Source organism: Pogona vitticeps, chromosome 15 (genome assembly GCF_051106095.1).
Source record: "Pogona vitticeps strain Pit_001003342236 chromosome 15, PviZW2.1, whole genome shotgun sequence".
In the NCBI taxonomy this organism is placed as follows: domain Eukaryota; kingdom Metazoa; phylum Chordata; class Lepidosauria; order Squamata; family Agamidae; genus Pogona; species Pogona vitticeps.
Genome location: NC_135797.1, coordinates 6,872,072 through 6,897,802, shown reverse-complemented (window position 1 = coordinate 6,897,802; position 25,731 = coordinate 6,872,072). Strand labels below are relative to the sequence as shown.

Sequence of the window (25,731 nt, the reverse complement as noted above, 5' to 3'; positions counted from 1 at the left end):
GTGTTTCCAGCCAAATGAGCCCAGAGCTTTTCCAGAGGCCAGATCTTTTCCATCACAAGCAGCATAAGCAAATTTTACACATGCCAAGAAGCCATTGGCAAGATCCATAGGGACCTTTTGCTCCGTGCTAGCTTAAGCGTGTTTAATTGATATCACACCTCTCCAACGAAACTCAGGGGCAGGCTTTCTTGAGTCCCCTCCATCCAGCAATTGACCAGAATCCAGACCCCCATTTAGGTCCAGTAGGATGATGACTTCAAGCCATAGCGCCCGCGCATTTTCAGAAACGTGATATGGATCACTCGGGCGAATGTGGAGGTGGGCAGAGCAGTGGTCTGCAGCCCCCACCCTTCCTTACCCACTGGCTATGGCAGATGACAGATGCACTACTAGCATAACGGGAGATGTTCTTTAACCATTTTAAGCGTTCTCCTTTGTAAGCGCCTTGCAATCTTACCCCTTTCCTCTTCCCCCCACAGGATCCAAGCCAAGGTTCCTGGAGCTGTGAAGAAAAAGCCAGAGTAATTCTGCTAGAGAGCTAGGACCCAGCTGTTCACTAAATCGAAACAGGAAAAAAAAATTCTCTTGTGTCATAGTTATAACCATTGTTACTTGTACCTATGAAGGAACATGCCAAGTCAGCTTGATGTCTGCATTCCAAGCTTAATTGATTTTGTTTAAAAAAAATTCCACTCCTTCCCCTCCCCCAGGCCTAAACACTGGGCTCAGAGTACACTGGACTAAGCATGAACTGGTGTCAGGAATTTACAAAGGGAAAGCAAAGGGGTGGGGGGACCCTTCTGGCTTCCCCAGCAGGCTGAGCGATCATCGCGTCTTGGATGGGACAGGGAGTGGGCAACCCAAAGCCGGATGCTCTTTCCTGGGCAGAAACATGATCTCCACTCCACCGAACTTGTTGTGGGTTTCAAAACCCAGCCTCATAGGCTAAGTAGCTGCGAGGTGAAGGTGGTTTTCTTTCTTTATTCCCTTCCCTCTGGAGCTTTGGGTATAATTTGCTGACAATTAATTCATCGCTCCCTAATCTCTAAAATTTTAACAGCAAATTAAGACTTTGTAATCATTTTAACCATTAAATGGACAGGGACACCCATTTATTGAGTTGTGATTTAACATTTCACTGTATTTTAATTGGTTTCTCTCTGGGGGGGTGATTGTGGCGGATGGGGTGGCCATTTGGGCCACTTTGAGAAGTTTTAAATTATTTTTAAATGCATAGATTAACTGTCAACAATTGCTGCAACAGGTTAATTCCCTGGACACGGCCCCACATTTTAATTAATTTTCTTAATGATAACAATGTGAACCTTTTAGCATCAGTGTTTCCTACTTCTGTGCTTTTTCCCCTGCCCTTCTGCCTTCTAGTAAAAATGATTGGATTTTCATCCAGTGCTGTGTTCCCATTCCATGAAAGGCGAAAGATGCCTCTTGGCCCCTCCGTGGGCTCATCTTATCGTTCTGGCATGAACTAATCAGCCTGTAACAAGAGGGCCAGGTTGAGAACACTCTGAGCTACCCCTGGCCAGTTGCTTTCTCTCTCCCGGCGCCTTGACCCTCGCCCCGTCTACCTAGCTGATGGAAAGGGGGGGGGACCCTCCAACCCATCTCCCTTAATGATGTCAGTTCTGCTCTTTAGTCTGGTTCATCCTCTGCCTTCCTCTGTCGCTGCTCATCATACACCTACAGTATCCTGCCCCATTCCCCCGTGGGGTGAATAAGGTTGTATTTTTTTAAAAAAAAAAAATCTTAACTCTGAAGTGAAAATGTCTGTAACTGCTGTACACGTTGCTGTAAACAAACAAACAAAATAAGCTGTGGAAAAGCCCAAACTTCTGCATGTAACTGATTCCTTGACCCCATCCCACCCTGTAATTTTAGTCCTTTGAGGTCATAGAGGTAGGGAATTGCAGAGCACAGGCACCGACATCGAAATCCCCAATGTCTTTGCTCTCTCTTGGCCTCACCTGGCTGTCGGAGAGCCGTAGGACCGGGGGGCTGTAGTTTCAACACAAGAGTTTGCATCCTTGACTCAGAAACTCACTAGTGCATATTTACTGTTGTGTCTTTACTTTTAGAGAGACCGTTGGGTGAGCGAAAGGTGGCATCGGAGAATTTTGTTCTGGGGAAAAGTTGCTTTTGTCGTTGTCCCTTGGGAAGTCTCTGTTGAACAGATTTGTCGCAATAGGATGGTTTGTCAGCTTGCAGGCGCCGGGAAACTGACTCTGTGCACCAAGTTAAAACGACTCCATTGCAAATTTTATGATATTCTGATGAAATGCGGAGGGGGGGGGAGAGAGTGGAAGATTGGTTTGGAATTCTGCTTAATGGAGGGGAGTCCCTCACTTCTGTAGGCTGAGCGAAGGGATCCGTGTTAGATTGGCAGCTAAAATCACAGGGACCACCACCTCTCCTGTTAGGATGTTGGGTATGCATAGTGGAGAATACAGCAGAAGGGATCTCTTGAATTTGCACAGCGAGTCTGATTCTTTGCAGATACGGCGGCAGCAGCTGCGGCTGCTACAGACTGGAACACCCCCTCGCTGCACGGCACCTTTCATACTTCCCACTTCTCTGAACGTTGCCTGTGTACCAAAGCTCCCCTCTGAGAACGGCGAGCAGGGCCGTGTCCTGAGTGCGAAAGGTGTCTGATTTAGTCAGAAGACACCATGACGTGCAGTAGGGGATGTTTCAGATGTAGGCGATTGCTGGATGGGTTTGTCTTTGGAGAATAAGAGACGGGGCGAGCGAATCCAGATGTTGTCGGGCTGCAAGGCCCATAAGCCCAGGCGAGCATATTCGCTGGTGCGAAATGCCGGGACTTGCAATCCAGCAAAAGTTGGAAGGCTGTAGGGGGCTCGCTCCCTGCTTTAGCAAGAGGCACGTGAGTATCTGTATGCTTCTGCACCACCGAACCTGCCCACCCACCCATCTCCCTTTTTTTTCCAAGGGCCTCTTCTCCACACTGAGAGTCTTTGGCTTAGCTCTTCCGTATGTCATGTTACTGCTGTGTTTGAGTATCGTGAACCCGATCTCTTCGTGGCCCGGTGGGCTTTCCTTTTTTTTTTTTTCTTCCTTTTTTTCTTTTTTTAAAAGGTAAATAAAGAAAATGTACGTAGACAGAAAAAATGACAGAAACTACTAATGAAGCTCTTGCGTTTGTGTGCATTTGTGTGTACTGTGCGTACATCGTTAAAACTTATGGGTAGCGCTAAGGGACCAGAAGAAAGCTGGTTTGAGATTTAAAGAAGGAAAAAAATTGCAACTTGATCTGGTATTATTAATAAAAAGAGCACAACGTACAAACTCCACATCTTTTTGGTTTCCTGAGTTTTTACTTTCAGATAATGATAAAAGATGGAATTTGGAGCCAGGGCGATTCAGTGTCCCCTAAATTCCATTTTCGGAGGTTGTTGAGAGCGCAGCTTCCACCAGCCGCAGAATCTTAGAACGGCGGATCTGGAAAGGGACCTTAGGGATCATCAAGTCTAACCAGGATCACGGAGACGCAGTGCGGGATTGAACTTCCAACCTGTGGCTCTGCAGCCAGCTAGCTCCACAGCTATCCTGCACTCTAGCTCACACAGCCCATTGTGAGGACTGAGGGGGAGGTATGGTCCAACATTTACTGAGGGAAGAAGGACCATAATTTGCCTGTTGTTGGAGTTTTGGAAAAAACACAGCAGTACTGACATTGCTGCCTCTGTATTGAAGACAAGAGAACTTGATGGGTACGCTCTTTCAAAATCTTACTTTTAGAAGATTCGATGCATCATTTTGCTTCTCCTGTTTTCATGCAAACTTGATGGTTTTAATTAGAGATGGGATATTTGTTTTTGTCTCCCCAGAGGAGATGATTACAAGTATCGCCACCACAGGTGGCCAGGCCCTTTTGACCTCCCTGCCCCCCAGAACCAGCCCGGTCCACTTACCCAGGCTTTGCATGGCGCGTACAGCCATCATCGGAAGCATTCCACCGGTCGTGGAAGGAGCCCACCCAAGGCTTCCCTGCCTCCCTGCACTGCCATCCACTCCAGTGAGGTGGGATGATGCGTTTCCCTGCTCAGCTGCTGAGTGGGAGACAAATACGAATATCCCGTCTCTAATTTTAATGCTAACATGCTACTTCCAAGCTCATCTCGTGGAGTCCTTTTGCTTCGGCAAAGCCAATCTGCATGGACAGTCGAAACAGTATGGTTTCTATCCTCCTCCCATCACCTTCTTTATTATGTCTGCAGTGTAAACATAACTGCAGTGATTCTCGGTTTTCGAGGAGGAGTCCCGAATTTGCCTGCCACATCATGCTGGCTTTGTGACCGTGCATTCCCTCGGCCATAGTCTCAACGTGGTGCTTGGCTCTGACAAAGGGTGGCTTGTCACCAAGACATCACATTCTTCCCGACTGTCCATACCGAGTCTTTAAAATGGGTAGGCATAGTGTGCTCCTCTACATGTTGAGAATGGAGGGTCAGCCACAGTGGCTGAAGCTAAAAGGAGTTGGAAGGGCTGCACCCTCCTTAAAAATACATATTCAATTAAAAAAATCACTGAAGACTATGCATAGCATTGGCTGAAATCCTGTTATATAACTTCCACTGGCAGAAGGGTAGTGACATTACATGCTTCCTACATCTATCCTATGGCTTGTCTGTCTTCTGTGTAACCCCTTTATTGATTGGAACAAAAAGAGGAAGTCTTTAGTTACCAAAAATCTTTCTAGGCCTGTCAGTTTTCAGTAATCAAAGACTTCCTTCCTTCATCCCACCACTTCCACAACACAGCATTACATGAGAGTTATGAAAACTGTAGAGTAGAGGTTTAGTGATTAAAAATTGTTCTCTGGGGTGATGCTATTGTGCTTCCCCAGTCATGCACTTGATTGAAATCCTGTGCATGCAACTATGCCCATCAGAACTTAAACACTGCAGCTGATGGGAACTGAAGTTCAGTAATACATGGAGGAACACAAGTTCCCCAGCAGTAAGCAAGGTGGACCGATGGTCAAAAACAGTCTTCCTATAGACCCTCGTGACCGGTTGGCAGTCTTCTGTGCCTTTTTTTAACATTTCAAGAACATGGTGAGAGCTAGAATCAATCAGTGGTTGGAAATTGCAAGGAGATATTCAAAGTTTCTAATGATACAAGCTGCGCCAGTGTGATGGAATTCATGTGAGATGTTTAAGCCAAGTCTGAAAGACCATCTGTTACAGATGTTTCCCCAAACTAAACCTTTCTATGTTGTACTACAGCTCCCATCACCCCCAGCAAATTCTACTGCCCTCTGGATGCAATGGGCTGTGCAATTATGGGAGTTTTAGTCTAATGTATCTGAAGGGCTAAATTTATAATGCCGCCTTGAGAAAGCAATCAAGCTTAATAATAATTATTAATAACAGAAAACTGAACATCTGGGACCGCATTTTAAAATAGCACAATTTTTAAAGGATTTATTTCGACATAACCTGTTTTACAAAACTTAGTGCTTATATATATATTTATATATAGATAATATAATATAATATCAATATAAAAAACATACCTCATGGATGCAAAACACCTTTTCACAAGAGACATGGACAAGGTTTCACCACAGTCACAAGGTCATAACAGGCGTTATTCATTATATACCTCAAGAGTTCACGTTTTACAAGGGGAGCTATAAAAAAATATCCAAGCTATTGGTTGTTGTTTTTTTTTTAAAGGAAAGGATGGTAGAGATGAAGAACAGAGGTGTCAAAGATGACCCATAAGGGAAGAGGCAGGTTAGAGAAGGGGGCAATGTTTCAAATGGAACAAATTTCTATCGCTGTGGCAGAATGAAAATAAGTGCAAACTTGATCTTGCTTTGTTTATCCTAATGCTTAAGAAAAAAAAACCTGTTCAGTTTTATGGATATTTTTTTTTCAATCCTCATACCCTGTTTCCCCGAAAATAAGACCTAACCTGAAAATAAGTCCTAGTATGATTTTTCAGGATGCTCTTACCCCAAAAATAAGCCCCAGTTAAGTGAACTCCCGCCCTCCACCCTTGTGCAGCAACCAGAAGAAGAGGACGTGACTGTGTTTGAATACATGTAGGTTATTGTACATGGAAAAAAACAATATAAAACATCCCCTGAAAATAAGCCCTAATGCATTTTTGGAGCAAAAATTAATATAAGACCTTGTCTTATTTTCGGGGAAACACAGTATAATGGATCTCTGGCCATGTGTTTCTAAGGTTCTGTTCCACCCTATTCCAATCCTAGTTGCCTCAGCATATGAAAAGGATGAGGACCCTTAAGTTAAGAAGAGGCTTGGGTCTCCATTTCCCATCCGCTTTCACCTAGAACTCCTCTAGAGTTGGCCCTGCCCAACATCTTAAGGACTAGACAAGGCTAGTTTGTAATGAGATCAAAGCCAACTTGATTTCGCCCCATACGGTCCATTCTGATTAGCTGTAGCTCTCAAGGATCCACAATAAAGACCTTCCCACCAGGATCAAGGTGGGAGAAAGCGGCTTCAAACCTGTTGCCCTGATCCCACCATGCCTCTTCAGGAGGCAGAGAAAAGGTCTGAATTCTGCTTTCCTTTTTCTTCCAGACTCGCCTCCTAGGCTGCTCCCAACGGTATCTGTTATGTTTCAAAATCCTCTTTCGGGAGAATCAAAATCTTGCACAACTAAGTCCAAAAGAGGATGATGTGGTGGAGTGCCCATTAAGACTAGGTATCTTTTGGACACAATTTTGCATCAGCCCCCCCCTAAGCCTGGCCCAAATAGGAAGGGGTTGTGAAAGACTCTGAAGGGCAAAAGTACACACACACACAACACACAACCACAGAGCACCCTGTGATGCTGAGAGTCTTTTGTAGGCCCACAGATCTAGTTGATTCTATTCAGATCTTGGAAAAGTGGGCTGTTGCTTTTTTAAATCAAACTCCCAAAATCCCTGGCTGTGTCTGCTGGAGATCTCAAGCACTTCAGTCCAGAAAAAGAGTAGTTTCCATATTCTTCCTGTTCTCCACCTGCGTCATCATCATCTTAGAACTCCAGAGCTGGAAGGGCCCCTATGGATCATGAAGTCCAGCCCGTCAAGGAGGACCAGCGGGGAATCGAACTGCCAAACTGCAGCCAGAGATGTAAACTGCTGAGTACACAGGAGAAGGAAGCCTTTTAACTCTTCCTGCTCTAAACAATTATTTAAAGAAACAACAACCTAGCAGTGTCTGTTCGCAGAGGTGCCAACACAAAGAGAAGCGTCCTAGCAAGCTTAGTGTGCACTAGTTTGTACCTACAGAACAGGTTCAAAACCAAATTAAGTGCTCCCTGTTGCCCCAGTCACTTTTACAGAAGAGGTTGAGCAATAAGTGCAGATACAAAAAACAAAAATGCCAAAACGCCCCATGGGTCAGGAACTTTAGTCTTCCACTACAACTCCCACAATCCCCTGGTTTTCCTGGTTGGATTGAAACATCTGGAGCACTGGACACTTGGGTAACCTAAGTGTTCTAGGAGTACAAATCCCACGAGCCTTTGCCACCGGCTGTGTTGCCCAGGGTTTCTGGGAGTTGTAGTTTAAGAACACCTGAGCTATGCAAGGTTGAGGAACAACTGTCAGGAAGACCAAAGAGACTCAACCGCCAAAGAGGGAATCGTGAGCCAGTTGGTACTATCAGACGCAGCCAGGGGGGTGGCTGGGTTAGGGACGTCTCTGGACTCTACCACTGCTTATAGTGGGGGGGGGGACTGAACATTTTATTTCCATGATGGGAATTCCTATCTTTATGCAGAACAATAATCAGAGAAAGATTTTCCAGTGTTGCTGGGGTGTTGTCTTATAAGCTAAGCCTATTTCCTAAGCAAAGATGCTTCCTCCATGGGAGAACCACAGAACCAACAAACCCCAGCATTTTGACAGGGTGGAGTCCAGCAAATGCCAGGCTACTTCGTTTAGCTAATGGTACAAAGAGGCCCTTAATGGGGAATGGAAATCGTTAACCAAAGCATTGTCCTACCTGAAACTTTTTTCTTGTCCTGACATAACTAACCACCAGTGCTGGATCAGCGTAAATTAACAGGGACGGGATTTCTGAAGTGGGTTTTTTTTTGGATTACAAATCTCATAATTCCCCATTCCAGGAGTTCAATCTGATTTATACCTTGAAGACGCCTAACTGTGGCTCGCCTGGGAGAAAGGTCTACACTGGAAGGCTCTCTGGGGCTTAAACTCGACCTATTTCCACCTGGCTTCCTGTTCAGAAAGAAAGCTCCCAGCTAGCACTGGGGCAGGAACAGGAAGTTGGAGCAAAGCTAGACCTAGCTAAGACTCAAAACCTTCCAGTGTATGAACGTTCTCCCAGGTGAGCCATATTTAGGTGTCTGTAAGGTGTGTATACCCCTTCACGGACTGCTTCCTTGTCGTGGCGAAGGGGCTTGAGTCACTCAAAGAAGCTGTGGGAGATGCCGTGCAGGGACACCCAAGATGGACAGGTCATAGTGGAGAATTCTGACTAAATGCGATCCGCCTCGAGTAGGAACTGGCAAGCTACTCCAATATCTTTGCCAAGAACACCCCATGGACAGAAACAAAAGGCTAAAAGATATGACGCTGGAAGATGAGCCCCTCAGGTCGGAAGGCGTCCAACATGCTACTGAGGAAGAGCGGAGGACAAGTACAAGTAGCTCCAGAGCTGATGAAGTGGTTGGGCCAAAGCCGAAAGGACGCTCAGCTGTGGACGTGCCTGGAAGTGAAAGGAAAGTCCGATGCTGCAAAGAGAAATACTGCATACGAACCTGGAATGTAAGATCTGTGAACCTTGGGAAGCTGGAGGTGGTCAAACTAGAGATGGCAAGAATAAACATCGACATCCTGGGCGTCAGTGAATTAAAATGGATGGGAATGGGCGAATTCAGTTCAGATGATTACCACGTATACTATTGTGGGGAAAGAATCCCATAGAAGAAATGGAGTAGCCCTCATAGTCAACAAAAGAGTGGGAAAATTAGTACTGGGATATAATCTCAAAAATGACAAAATGATTTCAATATGAATCCAAGGCAGACCTTTCAACATCACAGTCATCCAAGTTTATGCCCCAACCGCCGATGCTGAAGAGGCTGAAATTGACCAATTTTATGAAGATTTCCAACACCTTCTAGAACTGACACCAAAGAAAGATGTTCTCATTCTAGGGGACTGGAATGCTAAAGTAGGGAGTCAAGAGATAAAAGGAACAACAGGGAAGTTTGGCCTTGGAGTTCAAATGAAGCAGGGCAAAGGCTAATAGAGTTTTGTCAAGAGAACAAGCTGGTCATCACAAACACTCTTTTCCAACAACACAAGAGGCGACTCTACACATGGACATCACCAGATGGGCAGTACAGAAATCAGATTGATTATATTCTCTGCAGCCAAAGATAGAGAAGCTCTATACAGTCAGCAAATAGAAGACCTGGAGCTGATTGTGGCTCTGATCATCAGCTTCCTATAGCAAAATTCAAGCTTAAACTGAAGAAAGTCAGAAAAGCCACTGGGCTAGTCAGGTATAATCTAAACCAAATCCCTTATGAATACACAGTGGAAGTAAAGAACAGATTTAAGGAACTAGATTTGGTGGACAGAGTGCCTGAAGAACTATGGATGGAGGCTTGTAACACTGTACAGGAGGCAGCAACAAAAACCATCCCAAAGAAAAGGAAATGTAAGAAAGCAAAGTGGCTGTCCAATGAGGCCTTAGAAATAGCAGAGAGGAGAAGGGAAACAAAATGCAAGGAAGATGGGGAAAGTTACAAAAAATTGAATGCAGACTTCCAAATAATAGCAAGGAGAGACAAGAGGGCCTTCTTAAATGAACAGTGCAAAGAAATACAGAAAAATAATAGAAAGGGAAAAGCCAGAGATCTGTTCAAGAAAATTGGAGATACTAGAGGAACATTTTGTGCAAAGATGGACATGATAAAGGACAAAAATAGTAGGGACCTCACAGAAGCAGAAGACATCAAGAAAAGGTGGCAAGAATACACAGAGGAATTATACCAGAAAGATCTGGATGTCCCAGACAACCCAGACAGTGTAGTTGCTGACCTAGAGCCAGACATCCTGGAGAATGAAGTCAAGTGGGCCTTAGAAAGCCTGGCTAACAACAAGGCCAGTGGAGGCAATGGTATTCCAGTAGAACTATTTAAAATCTTAAAAGATGACACTGTTAAGTTGCTACACTCAATATTCTAGCAAGTTTGGAAAACTCAGCAGTGGCCAGAGAATTGGAAAAGATCAGTCTACATCCCAATCACAAAAAAGGGCAGTGCCAAAGAATGTTCCAACTACTGAACAATTGCACTCATTTCCCATGCTAGCAAGGTTATGCTGAAAATCCTACAAGGTAGACTTCAGCAGTATGTGAATCGAGAACTCCCAGAAGTACAAGCTGGATTCCGAAGGGGCAGAGGAACTCGAGACCAAATTGCTAACATGCGCTGGATTATGGAGAAAGCCAGAGAGTTTCAGAAAAGCATCTACTTCTGCTTCACTGACTACGCAAAAGCCTTTGACTGTGTGGACCACAGCAAACTATGGCAAGTTCTTAAAGAAATGGGAGTGCCTCGCCACCTTATCTACCTCCTGAGAAATCGATATGTGGGACAGAAAGCAACAGTTAGAACTGGATATGGAACAACTGATTTGTTCAAAATTCGGAAAGGAGTACGACAAGGCTGTATATTGTCCCCCTCCTTATTATAAGCAGAATACATCATGTGAAAGGCCGGATTGGAGGAATCCCAAGCCGGAATTAAGATTGCTGGAAGAAATATCACCAACCTCCGATATGCAGATGAAACCACTCTGATGGCAGAAAGTGAGGAGGAATTAAGGAACCTTGTAATGAGGGTGAAAGAGGAGAGTGGATAAAACAGTCTGAAGCTCAACATCAAAAAACTAAGATCATGGCCATTGGTCCCGTCACCTCCTGGCAAACAGAAGGGGAAGATATGGAGGCAGTGACAGATTTTACTTTCTTGGGCTCCATGATTGCTGCAGATGGTGACAGCAGCCACAAAATTAAAAGACATGTGCTTCTTGGGAGGAAAGCGATGACAAACCTTGACAGCATCTTAAAGAGCAGAGACATCACCTTGCCAACAAAAATCAAAGCTATGGTTTTTCCAGTAGCGATGTATGGAAGCGAGAGCTGGACCATAAAGAAGGCTTTTGAAGTGAGGTGTTGGAGGAGGCTCTTGAGAGTCCCCTGGACTGCAAGGAGAAAAAACCTATCCATTCTGAAGGAAATCAACCTTGAGTGCTCCCTGGAAGGACAGATCCTGAAGCTGAGGCTCCAATCCTTTGGCCATCTCATGAGAAGAGAAGACTCCCTGGAAAAGACCCTGATGTTGGGAAAGTGTGAAGGCAAGAGGAGAAGGGGACGACCGAGGATGAGATGGTTGGACAGAGTCATCAAAGCCACCAACATGAATTTGACCCAACTCCGGGAGGCAGTGGAAGACAGGAGGGCCCGGCGTGCTCTGGTCCATCGGGTCACAAAGAGTCGGACACGTCTTAGTGACTAAACAATAACAAGGTGTGTATAAATTAGGTAGAACTCCCAGAATGGGAAATTATGGGCTTTACAAGTCCAAGATATATGAAAATCCCACCCCTAACAATTACTAGGGGTCTTAGGAATACAGGAGATGGCCATTAACTAATTCATTCTCAAAATGACACACACACTCTCAGAAACACAACCCTAATTAGGGAACATTCAGGGACCAGGTACTTAAAAGAGAGAAAGGATGAACTGTTCCTCCAACGTGAGACTGTAGTTTTGCTAAAGTGGGCATACCCTTCCAGATGATGCTAGAAGACAAAAACAAACAGACATAAGGGCAACCAAGCCTTTGATCCAGGGAGCTGATACTCAATGCGTGCAGGGATCTACTGGAAGGATACCACCGCCACCACCACCTCCAAAGCCCACCCTTCAGCAGAGATAACACTAGTTGTACACATGTGAAAAGAAAGCACAAGGCAGGTAGGAACCAATATATGCTCATCATACCCTCATGTCCGGTCATTCCTCCCCACTCTGGCTACAACTCCCTCCCCTCCAAAAGTACTACACATCCCAATGGGGCTACTGGGATTTGGACTGCTCTAGCAAACATCTGGAGGGCCATCAGTTCACCCCTTCCAGAGATATTTCTCCAAGGCAGCACAGAGGGATTGTAGAGGGGTTTTTGAACTCAAGACCATAGGGATACGAAGCACAGGTTTTTAACGCTGTGAGTCCTTCTCTTCCAAAATCTATGATTTTGAGGAAGTTGATAAGGCAACTCTGCAACACGACTTTGTGAGTAGAGACAGCCTGTGTCACCTCGGGCAAGCTGCACAGTCCCAGGGCACCCCAAGAAGACAGAAACGTTAAGCCACTAATGAATATTTTCTACCTGGAAATCCCTGAAAAGTTCTGACCATAAGTCAGAATTGACTTGATGACACATGACGATTAACAAGCCATACGTCAACAGGGACCTACAGTGGTGCCTCGCTTAACGACGTTAATTCGTTCCAGCGAAATCGCTGTAGAGCGAAAACGTTGTAAAGCAAAATAAAAAAGCCCATTGAAACGCACTGAAAACCGTTCAATGCATTCCAATGGGCTGAAAAACTCACCGTCCAACGAATATCCTCTATAGGGGCGGCCATTTTTTCGGTGCCTGTAGAGCGAGGAATCCCTCCAAAAACACAGCGGGGAGCCATTTTGAACACCCGGAGACCATTTTGAAAACCCAACAATCAGCTGTTTTGATTGTCGTAATGCGAAGAATCAGTTCCCGAAGCAGGGAAGCGATCTTCGCAAAGCGAAAAAAACCCATTTAAAACATTGTTTTGCAAAAACATCATCGTGAAGCGGATTCGTTGTTATACAGGGTAATCGTTAAGCAGGGCATGACTGTATATTGCTTATTACAGAAACAGGGGGATTAAAACAAAACCACACACCTGTACATGCCTAGGAGGGGGCCTTCCCAGAGCAAAACTATGAGCTGGTGGCCATTCTGAGCAGCCGGCTGAAGGCATCCGTTGCAGACCACCGTATTAACCCGTATGCTTTTTGCTCACAATGGAACATCACTGGCCCTTCGGATGTTCCTGAAATTCCCAAAATACCTTACCACTGGCTCTGCTGACTGGGCAGGACCAGGAACTGTGAGCCAAAACATTTAGAAGGCCAAACGCTGGCCCAAAAGGGAGAGAGCAAAAGGCAACCTCTCTAAACGTTGCTTGGCTAGGTCTTCTAGCCGTCCTCATCGTTGGCTACACCAGCTAGTGCTAACGGGTGTTGGAGTCACAGAATCATGACATTGGAAGGGGCCTACGAGGCCATCAAGTCCAACCCCCTGATCGATGCAGGAATACAAATCAAAGGATATCTGCCGGGTGGCTGTCTAAGTTTTTCTTTGAGTCCAACAGACTTTGCCCTTTTCTGGCTCCCAAGGAGGAGGAAGTCACCTCACCTGCCATGTTGACTTTAAAAACAGTCTCTCTCTCTCTCTCATACACACACACACACACACACACTGTACACTTGCACCTCTTACACTTACACTCCCTCCTCCAAAGAAAAAAGATGCAGAAAAGAACGGGGGGGACCACCCTCAAACCCCTTTACCTCGACAAAAGAACATGCAAATTAAAATGGAGTTTATGCAAAAACAAACGAAGAGAACTTCCCAGGCACTGGCATGATCTGTTCCAGTTGCAGAACTTTTAAAACGGAATATTTCAGGAATATATATATATATATATGTATATATTTTTAAAAGAAGTCCACCCTGTCTCTACAAGCTGGTCCAGATCCATGACTATGCCGTGCATACGGGTAAATTGCAACCCAGCGCCGTCTTCCCTGCGTCTTGGATGTCCGGCTTGACATCGGGGGCCTCGGAGCCGAGGTTGTCGGTGGCGGCGGGCAGAGGGCTCGGCTCCCTGGCCTTCGGAGGCTGGTCGTTCTCTGCGTAAGCCTCGAGGATGGTCTGCTTCTCCAGAGCCGTGTACTCCAGGGAGAACCGGTGGACCTGCAAGATGTGCCGTTTGATGGTGCTGACCTTCAGCGTGGCCAAGGTGCCCCCGCACACCATACAAATCAACCCATGCCGCTGTTCGTCGTAATCCATCAGGTATTCCTCCCGCCAGCGCGGCTGGTAGTTCCGGCGCTGGCAGCGGCGCAGCGCAGTCCCGGTCAAGGGAGACGTGGCCCCCGGGGAGCGCTGGGAGGGAGCCGGTCTCCCTGGCCCCGTCACCTCTTCCTCTTCTTCTTCCTCTCTCCCCGGTGTCGCAACCTCCTCTTGAGATTCCTCGGGAGACAAAGAGGCCTTGCGTGGGTACTGCAAATCCACTGCAAAGATATTGAAAAGGAGAGACTGTGAGCTGGCAGGGATTTGGGCAATCCAGTCATGCCTACGTTCACTTATTCAACAACCCAACTTTGCCTTCTGTCTTCCAGATCATAGAATAATGAAGTCAGAAGGGACCTCTAAAGGCCATCGAGTCCAACCCCCTGCTCAAGGCAAGAATCCAAGCCAAAGCAGATCTGACAGAGGATGGTCCAATTTTTCTCTTGAATGTCTCCAGCACTCACCACCTCCGTCGTTAACTGGTTCCATTGTCGTACTGCTCTAATAGTTAAGAAGTTTTTCCTGATCTTCAGCCGAAATCTGGTTTCCTGTAGCTTCAGCCCATTATTACATGTCCTGCACTCTGGGATGACAGAGAATAGATCCTGCCCCTCCTCTGTATGACAGCCTTTCAAATACAGTGGTGCCTTGCTTAACGACGTTAATCCGTTCCAGCGAAATCACTGTAGAGCAAAAACGTCGTAAACCGAAATTAAAAAACCCATTGAAATGCATTAAAACCCAGTTAATGCGTTCCAATGGGCTAAAAACTCACCGTCCAGCCATACAGCAGCCATTTTTGGTGCCTATATAGCGAGGAATCCGTCCCTAAGCACAGCGGGGAGCCATTTTGAGCACCCGCCGGCCTTTTTGAAAACACGACGATCAGCTGTTTTGATCATCGTAATGCAAAGAATCGGTTCCCGAAGCAGGGAACCGATCTTCGCAAAGCAAAAAAGCCGCATTTAGACCGTCGTTTTGCAATTGTGATCGCAAAAACATTTTCGTGAAGCGGATTCGTCGTAATGCGAGGTAATAGTTAAGCGGGGCATGACTGTATTTGAAAAATGCTAGCCTACCTCCCCTCAGTCTTCTTTTCTCAAGGCTAAACCTGCCCAGTTCTTTCAGCCTTTCCTCCTAGGGCGTAGTTTCCACTCCCCTGATCATCCTTGTCGTCCTCCCTCTGAACTTGCTCCAAGTTCTTGGCATCCTTTTTAAACTGTAATTTCCAGAACCAGACACGGAACTTGAGATGAAGCCTAACCAGTGCCGAATAGAGTCCAACTAATACCTCACAGGATTTGGAGACTATACTTCCTCTTCCCTCCCCCTTCTTATCTTCTTCATGTGGAGCACCTTTTAAAGTCAGAAGACTGGATAACCCCAAGCTATTCTATGGTGGACAGTTCTAAGACACTCCGATATTTCTTTTGCCTAAGGCGGTGGTTACGTACATGCATCACACTGCTTTTGAATTAGGCTGACGCCAGTTAGCTTTTTGAAATATATGAGTGGTTTTCCCGCGGCCATCCCCAGTGAGTTCCCACGGCCCAAGCAGGGTTTCGAACTCGGCCTCCTGAGCCTCAGTCCCACGCCTCATCCACGCCCCCACCCTGGCTCTCCTTGCTTAAGGAGCAGGGAGGAAAGGAGGGAAAGAAACAAACCAAGCCGGCTACCCCCTTTCCCAACGGGAAGGCCGTCTAGCCTTCCCCACAAAGGAGAGCCTCCCGTTTCGACAGGCTTCCAGCCAAGTCGAGTTTAACGATGCCGGGGCGAAACGAAGGGAGCGAACGAGGGCCTTGAACCTGCCCGTTTCACAAGGATCAGGAGCTAAAGAGCAGGCAGGCCGAGCAGCGCAGCTCAACGTTGGACTCCTCCTCCCCAGTTCTAGCAAGATGGCTCAAGTCTTTTATTTACATCACAGCTGGCCGATGGGGGGGGGGGTCCTTCCAAGGCATCTCCTGCTTAGCCCCTGACACCACCCTGCATAAACCCCCCATAACCTCTGGGGACACACAGAGGGAGCCATTTTGCCCCCCCTCCCCATCCCCCAACTTCCTTAGGAACTGGAGGAAAATGTTCTCAAAATCAGAAGTGACAATGAGCGACCACCTCCTTTCCTGCCTCTCCGTGCGCGCCCTCCGAGCCTTGTACCAGATTTCAGCCATCATAAAAAGCATGCAAAGCAAAGCGTGCTGCTTATATCCCGCCCCATAGCGCTTCAAGCACTCTCTGGGCAGTTTACAAGTTAATTATGCAGGCTACACATTGCCCCCCCCAAGCAAGCTGGGTACTCATTTTACCAACCTGGGAAGGATAGAAGGCTGAGTCAACCTTGAGCCGGCTACCTGGGATTGAACCCCAGGTCGTGAGCACAGTTTTGGCTGCAGTACAACGGTTTAATCACTGCGTCACGAGGCTCCAAACCCTGGAATATGCCAGGACCCCTAAATGCAGTCGCCAGCCCCATTAAGGGGATTTCTGACTAGCAGCAATGATAGTACCACCGGCCACCTCTCTCCTTAGGCACCCTTGTTTACTCTGAGCTTAACTACAAGTTTCACAGTAAGTGGAGTAGAAATGGGTTTTCCCCAAAAACATTTTTCTTTTGCAAGCTGTCCGTGCTATAATTCAAAGTGCTAGAAGCTGGTTCAGTACCCAATGAGCAAGTAAGAGCTATTCACTTCACAAAAGACCTGCTCCTCATTTCCCCTTTATTCCTCCCCAGAGGTGGTCAAGACATGGGCTGTAACCGACATGCAAAATTCCCCTCAGGATGTTCTCAGACTCCACTGATGGTCCCTGAAGCTTTCTTCCCTCAGTTTTGCAGTCAGATATTGACAGCCCCAAGTCTTTCCAACCCCCCCAAAACCACCACCCGTAAATAAAACAGGAAATACCTTGCCCTGTTTTGATTTCTCCGCATTTTTTCACAATTTCCAGTGGTGGAATTGCTGTTGGTGTGTCCTAAAAGTCCCAGAACCCCCTCAACTTTAAAAAAAAAAATTTTTTTTGCTTGCTGACTGGATTGACCTCCCTCACAGAAATTGAGACCGAAGCCGGCTTACAGGGTAAGCAAATAAACAAATGCAAGTTAAAAAAAAAAAGAACGCCAAAAACATTAAAGCATAAATAAACGAAACAGTTTTGAAAGCTACTTTAAAACCTTGCACCTAAAATAATCACAACCAGAGTGGTCCAGTTTGGTATTTTTCGAGTGCAGCTCTCAGAATTCTGCCAGGGATGCAGCCGCTGAGGGAACGCTGGGAGTCGTAGTCCCTACAAACGGGCTTCCCTCTCCCTCGCAGAGCCTTCACATCCTGCTTTGCCGGATGAAAAAAGAAACGCTCGGTCCCCGTCATCCATCTCCCGCCTCACCTGGGTCTGCCTCGGCATCCGTTTCGGGCAGGGAATCCTCCGTGTCCAACAGCCGGGCTACTTTTCGGTTCCACTCCTTCACGATCAGGGCTTTGACCCGGTGGCTCAAGCGGGTGGAATCCGGGTGCTTCTGCTGGATGTGGCGCTTAATGGTGCTCATCTTGAGGGTGGCCAGGGCGCTCCCGCACACCATACACACCAGCCCGTGGCGCAGGCCGTTGTAGTCCATCAGGTACTCCACCCGCCAGTGTTCCTGGAAGTAGCGCCGGTGGTCTCGGCCCCGGGCCGGAACGGCTGGACTGCTCCCTTCAGAATCCCAAGGACCGGCCTCTTCGGTGGACCCATCCTCCCCAGTTGGGGGGTCAGGCGACGGAGGCTGCTCCTTCACGCTCAGGTCCTGCGGTAACAGCTCTGATTTCACCTCTGGGAATGAGCGGCGAAAGCGGAAAATAAGAACTGATTTTTCTGGGCACCAGAAAAGTTTTTTCAAACTTCTCCAACCTAGTGCCTTAGTTTTGTATTACAATCCCCATCATCATCAGCCAGCAGGATCAAGTTGAAATTATCTCATATACAGCGGTGCCTCGCATTACGATTGCCCCGCATGATGATGAAACCGCATTATGATGACATTTTTGCAATCGCTTTTGCGATTGCAAAACGATCATCCTAAATGGGCTTGTTTTGCTTTGCGACAATCGGTTCCCGGCTTCGGGAACCGATTCTTCGCAAAACGACGATTTTTCTACAGCTGATCGGCAGTTTCAAAATGGCCGCCGCTGTTTTCTGGGATGGATTCCTCGCAAGACAGCCACCGAAAATGGCTGCCCTACGGAGGATCTTTGCTGGATGGTGAGTTTCCAGCCCATTGGAACGCATTGAAGGGGTTTCAATGCGTTTCAATGGACTTTTTATTTTCGTATTACGATGTTTTCATTCTACAGCGATTTCGCTGGAATGAATTAACATTGTAATGCGAGGCACCACTGTATTTCAATAGGTCCACTAGAAGTACAACTAAGTCTTGATCCCAACCCATTCTTAGGCTTTATGGATTATCATTACTCTTTCCTCATGATCTAATATTGAACTTAACAGAACATTTTGGTGTATTATTTACTCTGCTAATTTTTTTTAAAAAATACGGTTCTTGTCCCAACTAAATTGTTGACAGACTGAGGAGGAATTTTCATCTTGAAACATGGATGTACTTTCCCACTATTGCTTAATCTATTCTATTTTCAATTTATTTTATTTTTGTTTTATCTCTATCCTGCCTTTCCTCCAATGAGCTCAAGGCACAAGGCTCCCTTTCCTCCCACTTTATTCTTAACAACAACCCTGCGCGGCAAGGCAGGGAAGAAAAGAAAGATTAGGCCAAGTTCTCAGTGACTTTTACGGCTGAACTGTGTTACCTGAACCCAGGTCTCCCATGTCCTCATCCACCTCTCTAACCACTAAACCACCTGGCTCTATCAGACACTATTCTGGTGTTTCCTTGAATCTCTTTCGCTCTCAGTTCCAGTTCAATGTCCAGCATCTACTGGGCATTTGACTGGAGAATGCAGCTTTAATCACAAGCATTGGCTTGCAGGTTTAATTGTTGGATTGGTAAAAATAATTGAAATGGGTTTTAAAAACCAACATGTTTTTAATTGGGTAACACCCCCAATAAAGACTTAAACCCACCGCCCTCCATAATGTGAAAGACAGTCTTCTTGGTTTCAAAATGGATCCACCATGATCCTTTATCATGAATCCGGGATCCGAGTTCAAGTTGTGCCAGTTCAACACCCCGACGTCTGCACGGCCGGCCCTCCCTCCCTCCCTCGGCTCACTTCCCATCTCACCCGCTGGCGCCTCCCCTCTACGCCTGCCCTCCACCGCGAGCGCCGGCGTGCGGGAGTTCCACGCTTCCAAAATGGTGGCCTTCTCGGCCGGGCTGAAGCCGAGCGAGCTGGGATGGGCGTCCATCACATGCCGCTTGATGTCGTCCAAGTTGAGGCTGGGCAAGGAGGTGCCACACATCATACAGAAGAGGCGGTTGCCCTGCGGGTCGTAGTCCATCAAGAATTCAGACTGGAACCAGCTCTGGAGGGACTCTTTCAGGTAGCGCTCGAGGCTCCGAGCCTCTCCTTCCGAGGAGACTTTCAACGGCAGGTCGGATGATGACCGGCGTCCCCCACGAGAAGAGAGGGGGCGGGGAGCACGTCGCCTCCTGCGGCTGCCAAAGGAGAATTCGCCTGTCAGGACAACGAGAGGCATAAATGGAATCAGTCTTTCTCGTTTCTTTCTCTCTCCCCGAGGCCTTCCTTTAAGAAAGATGCCCCGCTCGCTAGAGGAAGTTCTGAGGAGGGCGACACGGAGGATCAGGAGGGCTGGAAACCAAGCCCTCGGAGGAAAGATGGAAAGAGCTGGGCCTGTTTAGCCTTGAGAAAAGAAGGCCGGAGGGAGATCTGATAGCACCTTTCAAATATTTGAAAAATAGTCGTACAGAAGAGGGGCAGGATCTGTTTTGAATCATCCCAGAGTGCAGGATGGGCTCAAGTTACAGGAAGCCAGATGTAGGCCGAATAGCAGGAAAAACTAACAGTTAGGGTTAGTGCAGTACAACCATGGAGCCCATGACTTCAGGAGGTGGCGAGCGCTCAAGAGAAAAGTGGAGCACCTTCTGTCCGATCGGCTTTACAGTGGTGCCTCGCTTAACGATGTTAATTCGTTCCAGCGAAATCGCTGTAGAGCGAAATCATCGTAAAGCGAAAATAAAAAACCCACTGAAACGCATTAAAACCCGGTTAATGTGTTCCAATGGGCTAAAAACTCACCATCCAGCGAAGATCCTCCATACGGTGCCTGTCTAGCGAGGAATCCGTCCTAGAAAACAGCGCGGGGGCCATTTTCTTCAGCTGGCGGCCATTTTGGAACCTGACAATCAGCTGTTTGCTGATTGTCGTAATGCGAAAAATCGGTTCCCGAAGCAGGGAATCGATCATCGCACAGGGGATTTTGCCCATAGGAAGCATTGTTTTGCGATCGCAAAAAGTCGTTAAGCGGATTCGCCGTTATACGGGGCAATCGTAAAGCGAGGCACAACTGTAATTTGGATTCATGCACTGAGCAGGGAGATGAACTCAGTGGCTTTCAAGCCCCTTCCAACCCAATCACTCTATGATTCTGTGATTCTAGGCAAACTCTAACCTGAAGCCACCCGCATTTAAAAAATTACCATGCTATCGTACAGCAGTAGCAAGACATCAAACAGATCCTGCACACACAGCTTGGAAATTTTACTTTCTGGACAAAAGCATTTCCTTTCATTGCTTGTTTGCAATGCATTCTTCTCTGCTCCTTTTTGAAATAAGAATCATATTTTAAAATATGTACAGTCATCCAAAAGGGCCTCGCTGAAGGTCCTCCAAGAAATAATAATTTGAAGCAACTGCTAAGGCCAAAACGTCTCCAAAACTATCCACAAAAGTAAGGTTTTGAAGCAACAATAATTGTTACTAACAGTTTGCAAACAAGCCAACTCTGCTCCTTTTCCCAAACCTCTCACGCTTAGCAAAATTAGCCATGGGGGCTCTCTCTTGCATGATTCAAAAACAGGAATGAGCAGCGATGTTGTTCTGACCGTTCCCCTCCCGCGCCCAAGCCCGAAGCCAGCATTCTGCTGGATCGGGCCCTCTTACCCTGGCTCCCCGGCTGGGCCTCGGAGGCTTCGGCTTCGTCCCGCGCCCCGTCCGACTCCGTCTCCAGGCCCAAGTGGGCGTCCCAGCTGTTCATGATGACCTCCTTCTCGTGGACGCTCCACGCCAGAGAGTAAGGGTGCTTCTGCCGGATGTGCCTCTTGATAGTGCTCAGCTTGAGGGTGGCCAGCGAGCTGCCGCACACCATGCAGATCATGCCGTGGCGGGCGGCGTTGAAGTCCATCAGGTACTCGGCCCGCCAGTGCTCGTGGTAATACCGCCGGTGGTCCCGCCCGGGGATGCGGCTCTTGCCCGGTCGGGAGGCCCGCTCTTCGCAGTGGTCGGAGTATTTGCGCCCGCCGGCGAGGAGGGCGGAAGGCTCCTTGGCGTTCCGGTGCAAGAGGCCATTCCCCGCCGGCCACAAGGGACGTCCCGAGTTCAGGTCACCACGGTGCCGAGAATTAGATATCACATCTGGGGATGGCGAGTCACCTGCGGGGACCCACACAGGCACGGCGGTCATCATCACAACAACAACACAACAGGAACTGTAACAGTGTGGGCTGAGCATTCCAGCCAGCTGACCCTAGCCTCCTCTGTCACACGCCCACCCCGTGTGGTGAGCGGATGCAGGGATGAACTAGGGCTCAGAAGGCCTGGGTTCAAATCCCCACTCAGACCTAAAAACTCTCTAAAGGGTGGCGCTGATAAAACCACTCCTTAATTACCTCACTTACCTTGAAAACTTTTATTAGGGTCACTATATGTTGGTTCTGACTTGACGGCACGTAACAATACGTAAATTCTCCCTGCCCACCTGACTTTAAAAATGCGGACAGGGAATCTGTGTTGCTCTGGATGAGTCCAGTTTCTATCACCGCCAGGAGCCGTGGCCAATGGTCAGGCATGATGGGAGGCGGAGTCCTACAAGATCCACCAGGTTCTCCCGTTCCCGACTCGTGCTTTACGCACCAGAGTTGCAAAATCCAAAGTTTCTCAGTAGCAGTCATTCACAATTTCCAAAGTGACACTCCAGCCGTGGAAAAAAATAACCGGTTGCCATTATCACCAGTTCCCAGTTCCGGTGGGGAGAGCTGCTGCCTTATGAGTCTTGTTTACGGGCTTTTTGGAAACATCTTATGAATGGATTTTGTACCTGACACCATTTTTAAGAATATTAAAAAAATCATTCTTTTTATTCTTAACAACATCTGCTATTTCGGACAGCCAAAACAAAGGGATACTCCGGTTATGTTGGAGTAACAGGCAGCTGGGGATTCTGGGGCTTGTATCCAACAGATCTGCAGAGCCCCATATTGGGCAAAGCCAGCGTAAAAATAAAATGCCTGACTTTTCTGGAGTCCAAGGCGAGTGGGTCCTTTAAGAACCCTGAGCAATCATTCGAACCCGAGGACAAGCTTCATCCACATGCCTAGCGTCAGGGCCGGCTCCACAGACCCTCGGAGAAGGCAGCCCAAGAGCGTATTAAGGCTCCGATGCCCTAAAATCTCTCTCCCTTACCCCAAAATGTAATTTTAAAAAATATATATATCGCCATGCAAGCAGGGGAAACAAGAGAGAGAGAAAAGGTCTAGAGGGATGGAAGAAAATTAAAGTGAATACGCAGAATATTCATCTCTGGGCGGAAATAAATCTACAGGCAAACCCTGGGAGGTCTCTGCCCTCAAGGAGTATACAAGGCAAGGATCTGGAGGTAAGAAGGGAAGGAATCAGAATCCTTGGCTGGGGACTACAGTCTGTCAATCGCCGGGAAAGAAGAGGGAAGGAGGGATCCTGTTCCTTTTGAAAGGGGGAGCAGAAGAGAGGGGGCGACCTCAGAAAGGTCATTTCCCAAAGCCAGAAGGGACCTGGGGGGGGTGGAAATGCTCAAAAACATCATCTGGGGTGGCCTCCCTCATTGCTCCTGCAGACACACACAAAAAATGTAAACTGCAAAAAAAATGCAAACTGCAAAAAAAATGTAAACTGCAAAAAAAAATGCAAACTGCAAAAAAAATGTAAACTGCAAAAAAAAAAATGCAAACTGCAAAAGCACCCCTCAAGGCAAGGCTAGGAGCCCATCTCTTCCCCCTTCCCAGGCTTTGTAAAAAAAAAACTTATTTATGCCTTTATTTATCCATTGGTATGGATAAACAAATGGGGGGGGTGCAGAGGGGATGCCCGGAAAGAGGGATCTTAAAGGAGCCCCCCACCCTCCTCGACCTGCTCCCCCATCCCTCCCTCCTCCCAGCTGTGCAAACTTAAATCCCCCCCCACCCGTGATCCTCCTCCCTCTCCCCCCCCCCCAATCTCTGGCTTTCAATTTTTAGGGTGCCACATATATATTTTTTCCCTGCCCACCCAAGAGGCCAGCAGGTGGCGCGTGCACGGGAGAAGGGGGGGTCCCCGCAGGCGGGAGCGCGCATCCAGCCCCCACCCACCCACTCACCCACCCCTCCCTCTCCTTTTTTTTTTTTTGGCCTTTTGTTCTCACCTGGATCGTGGGGTTCCCTCTTGATGGGGAGGCTGGGGGGCTCCATGGCCCCGGCGCGGGTCCTCCTCCTCCTAGGCATCCATGCCAGCCGCCACCAACAACAACAACACCCCCGGAAAAAAAAAAGCAAAAAATTGCAACCCCCCCCCAAGGTTTCCAAACCGATGCACACACACAAACACACACACACAACAAACACCTCTCTCTGGATTGCTGCTAGCTCTGGATCCGGGGATCCTTTGCAACTATCGATTTCATTTTAGTTTGATTTTTAAAAAATTACTATATATATATATATATGTATATATGCATGCACATATCATATCTATATGCTGCTTATCTAAAAGGCACCCCTTTCTATTAAATATACATATACAGTGTATATATACATATATATATATATAGAAATGCCAAACAGGGCGCTTTGCTCAATAGCTCCGTTGCATGCTCGAGCTGCCCAGGGTGGGGATGCCTTATTTTTTTTCTCTATCCCCCCCCGGGGCCCCTGGGGCTCCTTTAAGGGCTCCTGGGTAAATTTAAAGGGGCCGCGCTCCATTTCTGCAAGAGGGTTGGGGGGAGGGGAGAAAAGTGGGAGAACAATCGCATCTTTTACACAAACACACACACACACACACACCCCAATCGACCCACGTTTTTCTGATCTCCCCCCCCCCTGAGCTGGATGGCATCTCTTGTTTGTTTAAGGGTTATTTCTCTCCTGCACCCATCTCAGTGGTCCTGAGAGGGGATGTTCAATTCTGGATGTATGGGTTCATTTTTTGGGAAGAATCCAATATTATACAGATGGCATGATTTTGGGCATTGTTTCACTTCCTGTTTTATTCCCATTATTTTACTTCCCTTGCTGTTTTGAAGGGCCTCCAAGTCCACCCTTGGCGGAAACAACTTACCTTTTTTATATTGCTTTATTATATCGTATAGACCAGATGGGCGGGATATAAAACAAAGAAATAAATAAAATTTATTATGATTTATGAGTAACCTGCACGACCCACCTTTTCTCTCTCTCCAGGGAACACAAAAGCAGCTGTGACTACAAGACCCAGAATCCCCAGCCAGCAAAGTCCCTTTTTCCCAGCTATCCTCTCCAGTTTATCTGAACATGCCCTAGAAAGCAATGACATGATGGTGTAAGGAAAACAGGCACCCACCTTCGGCGGGGTTAGACTCTTAAGTCATTTTCTCACCGACCAACAGCCTCGGTCTAATTAATCTGTGGATTTATTTCATTGATATTCCACCTTGCTTCCACAACAGAAAACCTAGGGTCACTTCGAAAGACACAAAATTAAACACACAGTAAATAAATATATATATATTGACACTGATTGCAGTATTAAAACAGATTGCAGGTTGTTGTGGTTTTTATTTTGTTTTAAAGGATCTCTGCTTTAAAAAAAAAGAGAGAAGGTAATATAATTTTAAAAGGTTAAAAGAGTTGCCCCTTCTTTAAAAGGAAGGGAAAGGCAAGTTCTTTAAAAGGAAGGGAAAGGCAAGCCGGTTCCAGTGGATGTTTTGTCAGAAATGAACTGGATGAGGGAAGATAAATTGAAACTTAATCTAGACAAGACAGAGGAAAGGCAGGAAAGGAGAGTAGTCTTCTTGGTGGCTGCTTCCAGACTCTGGAACTCCCTCCCACTGGAGGCCAGGCTGGCTTCGTCTTTGCTGTCCTTCTCTGCAAGCAGGCGAAGATCTTTTAAGGCGAAAGGCAGGATAAAAATATTTTTAAATAAAAAGTAATGGGTTTTTTTTTTAAATCCTTCAGATAGCCCGGACCCCAAGCTATATACGGCTTTATGGGGCTTTATGTTCAGCACAGTAAATGAAAGTTAGAGTAGGCCCATCTGAATTAAAGAAATGTGTGCTGAAGTCGACTCACGGAATCCCCGTTGATTCATTGTCTTTATCTTAAATACTGTTAATCTCTGAGTCCTTTCGAAGAAGAAAGGTGGGTTTAAAAAAGTTTGAATAAATAATTAAATA

The 25,731-nt window shown here is 47.0% G+C and overlaps 2 protein-coding genes across 4 annotated transcripts in view; one reads left to right on the top strand and one right to left on the bottom strand.

Moving 5' to 3' along the window:
* The window catches only part of RTN3 (reticulon 3), a 52,560-nt gene extending 49,234 nt beyond the window's left edge, over nt 1-3,326 (top strand). For all 3 annotated transcript variants that reach the window (XM_078381961.1, XM_078381960.1, XM_078381959.1), the window contains one exon: nt 480-3,326. In XM_078381961.1, the coding sequence (XP_078238087.1) occupies nt 480-525 (46 nt within the window). In that variant the 3' untranslated portion in view covers nt 526-3,326. The remainder of the gene's footprint in view (nt 1-479) is intronic.
* On the bottom strand, nt 1,755-24,769 carry ZFTA (zinc finger translocation associated). The gene is made up of 5 exons (XM_072984070.2): nt 23,728-24,769; nt 21,237-21,725; nt 19,398-19,790; nt 17,548-17,970; nt 1,755-14,390 (listed from the first exon to the last, which is right to left on the bottom strand). Exons 1-5 carry the CDS (start codon nt 23,804-23,806, stop codon nt 13,858-13,860), a joined length of 1,917 nt encoding a protein of 638 aa, XP_072840171.2. The 5' UTR covers nt 23,807-24,769; the 3' UTR covers nt 1,755-13,857.
* Between the last annotated feature and the right edge of the window lie 962 nt (nt 24,770-25,731).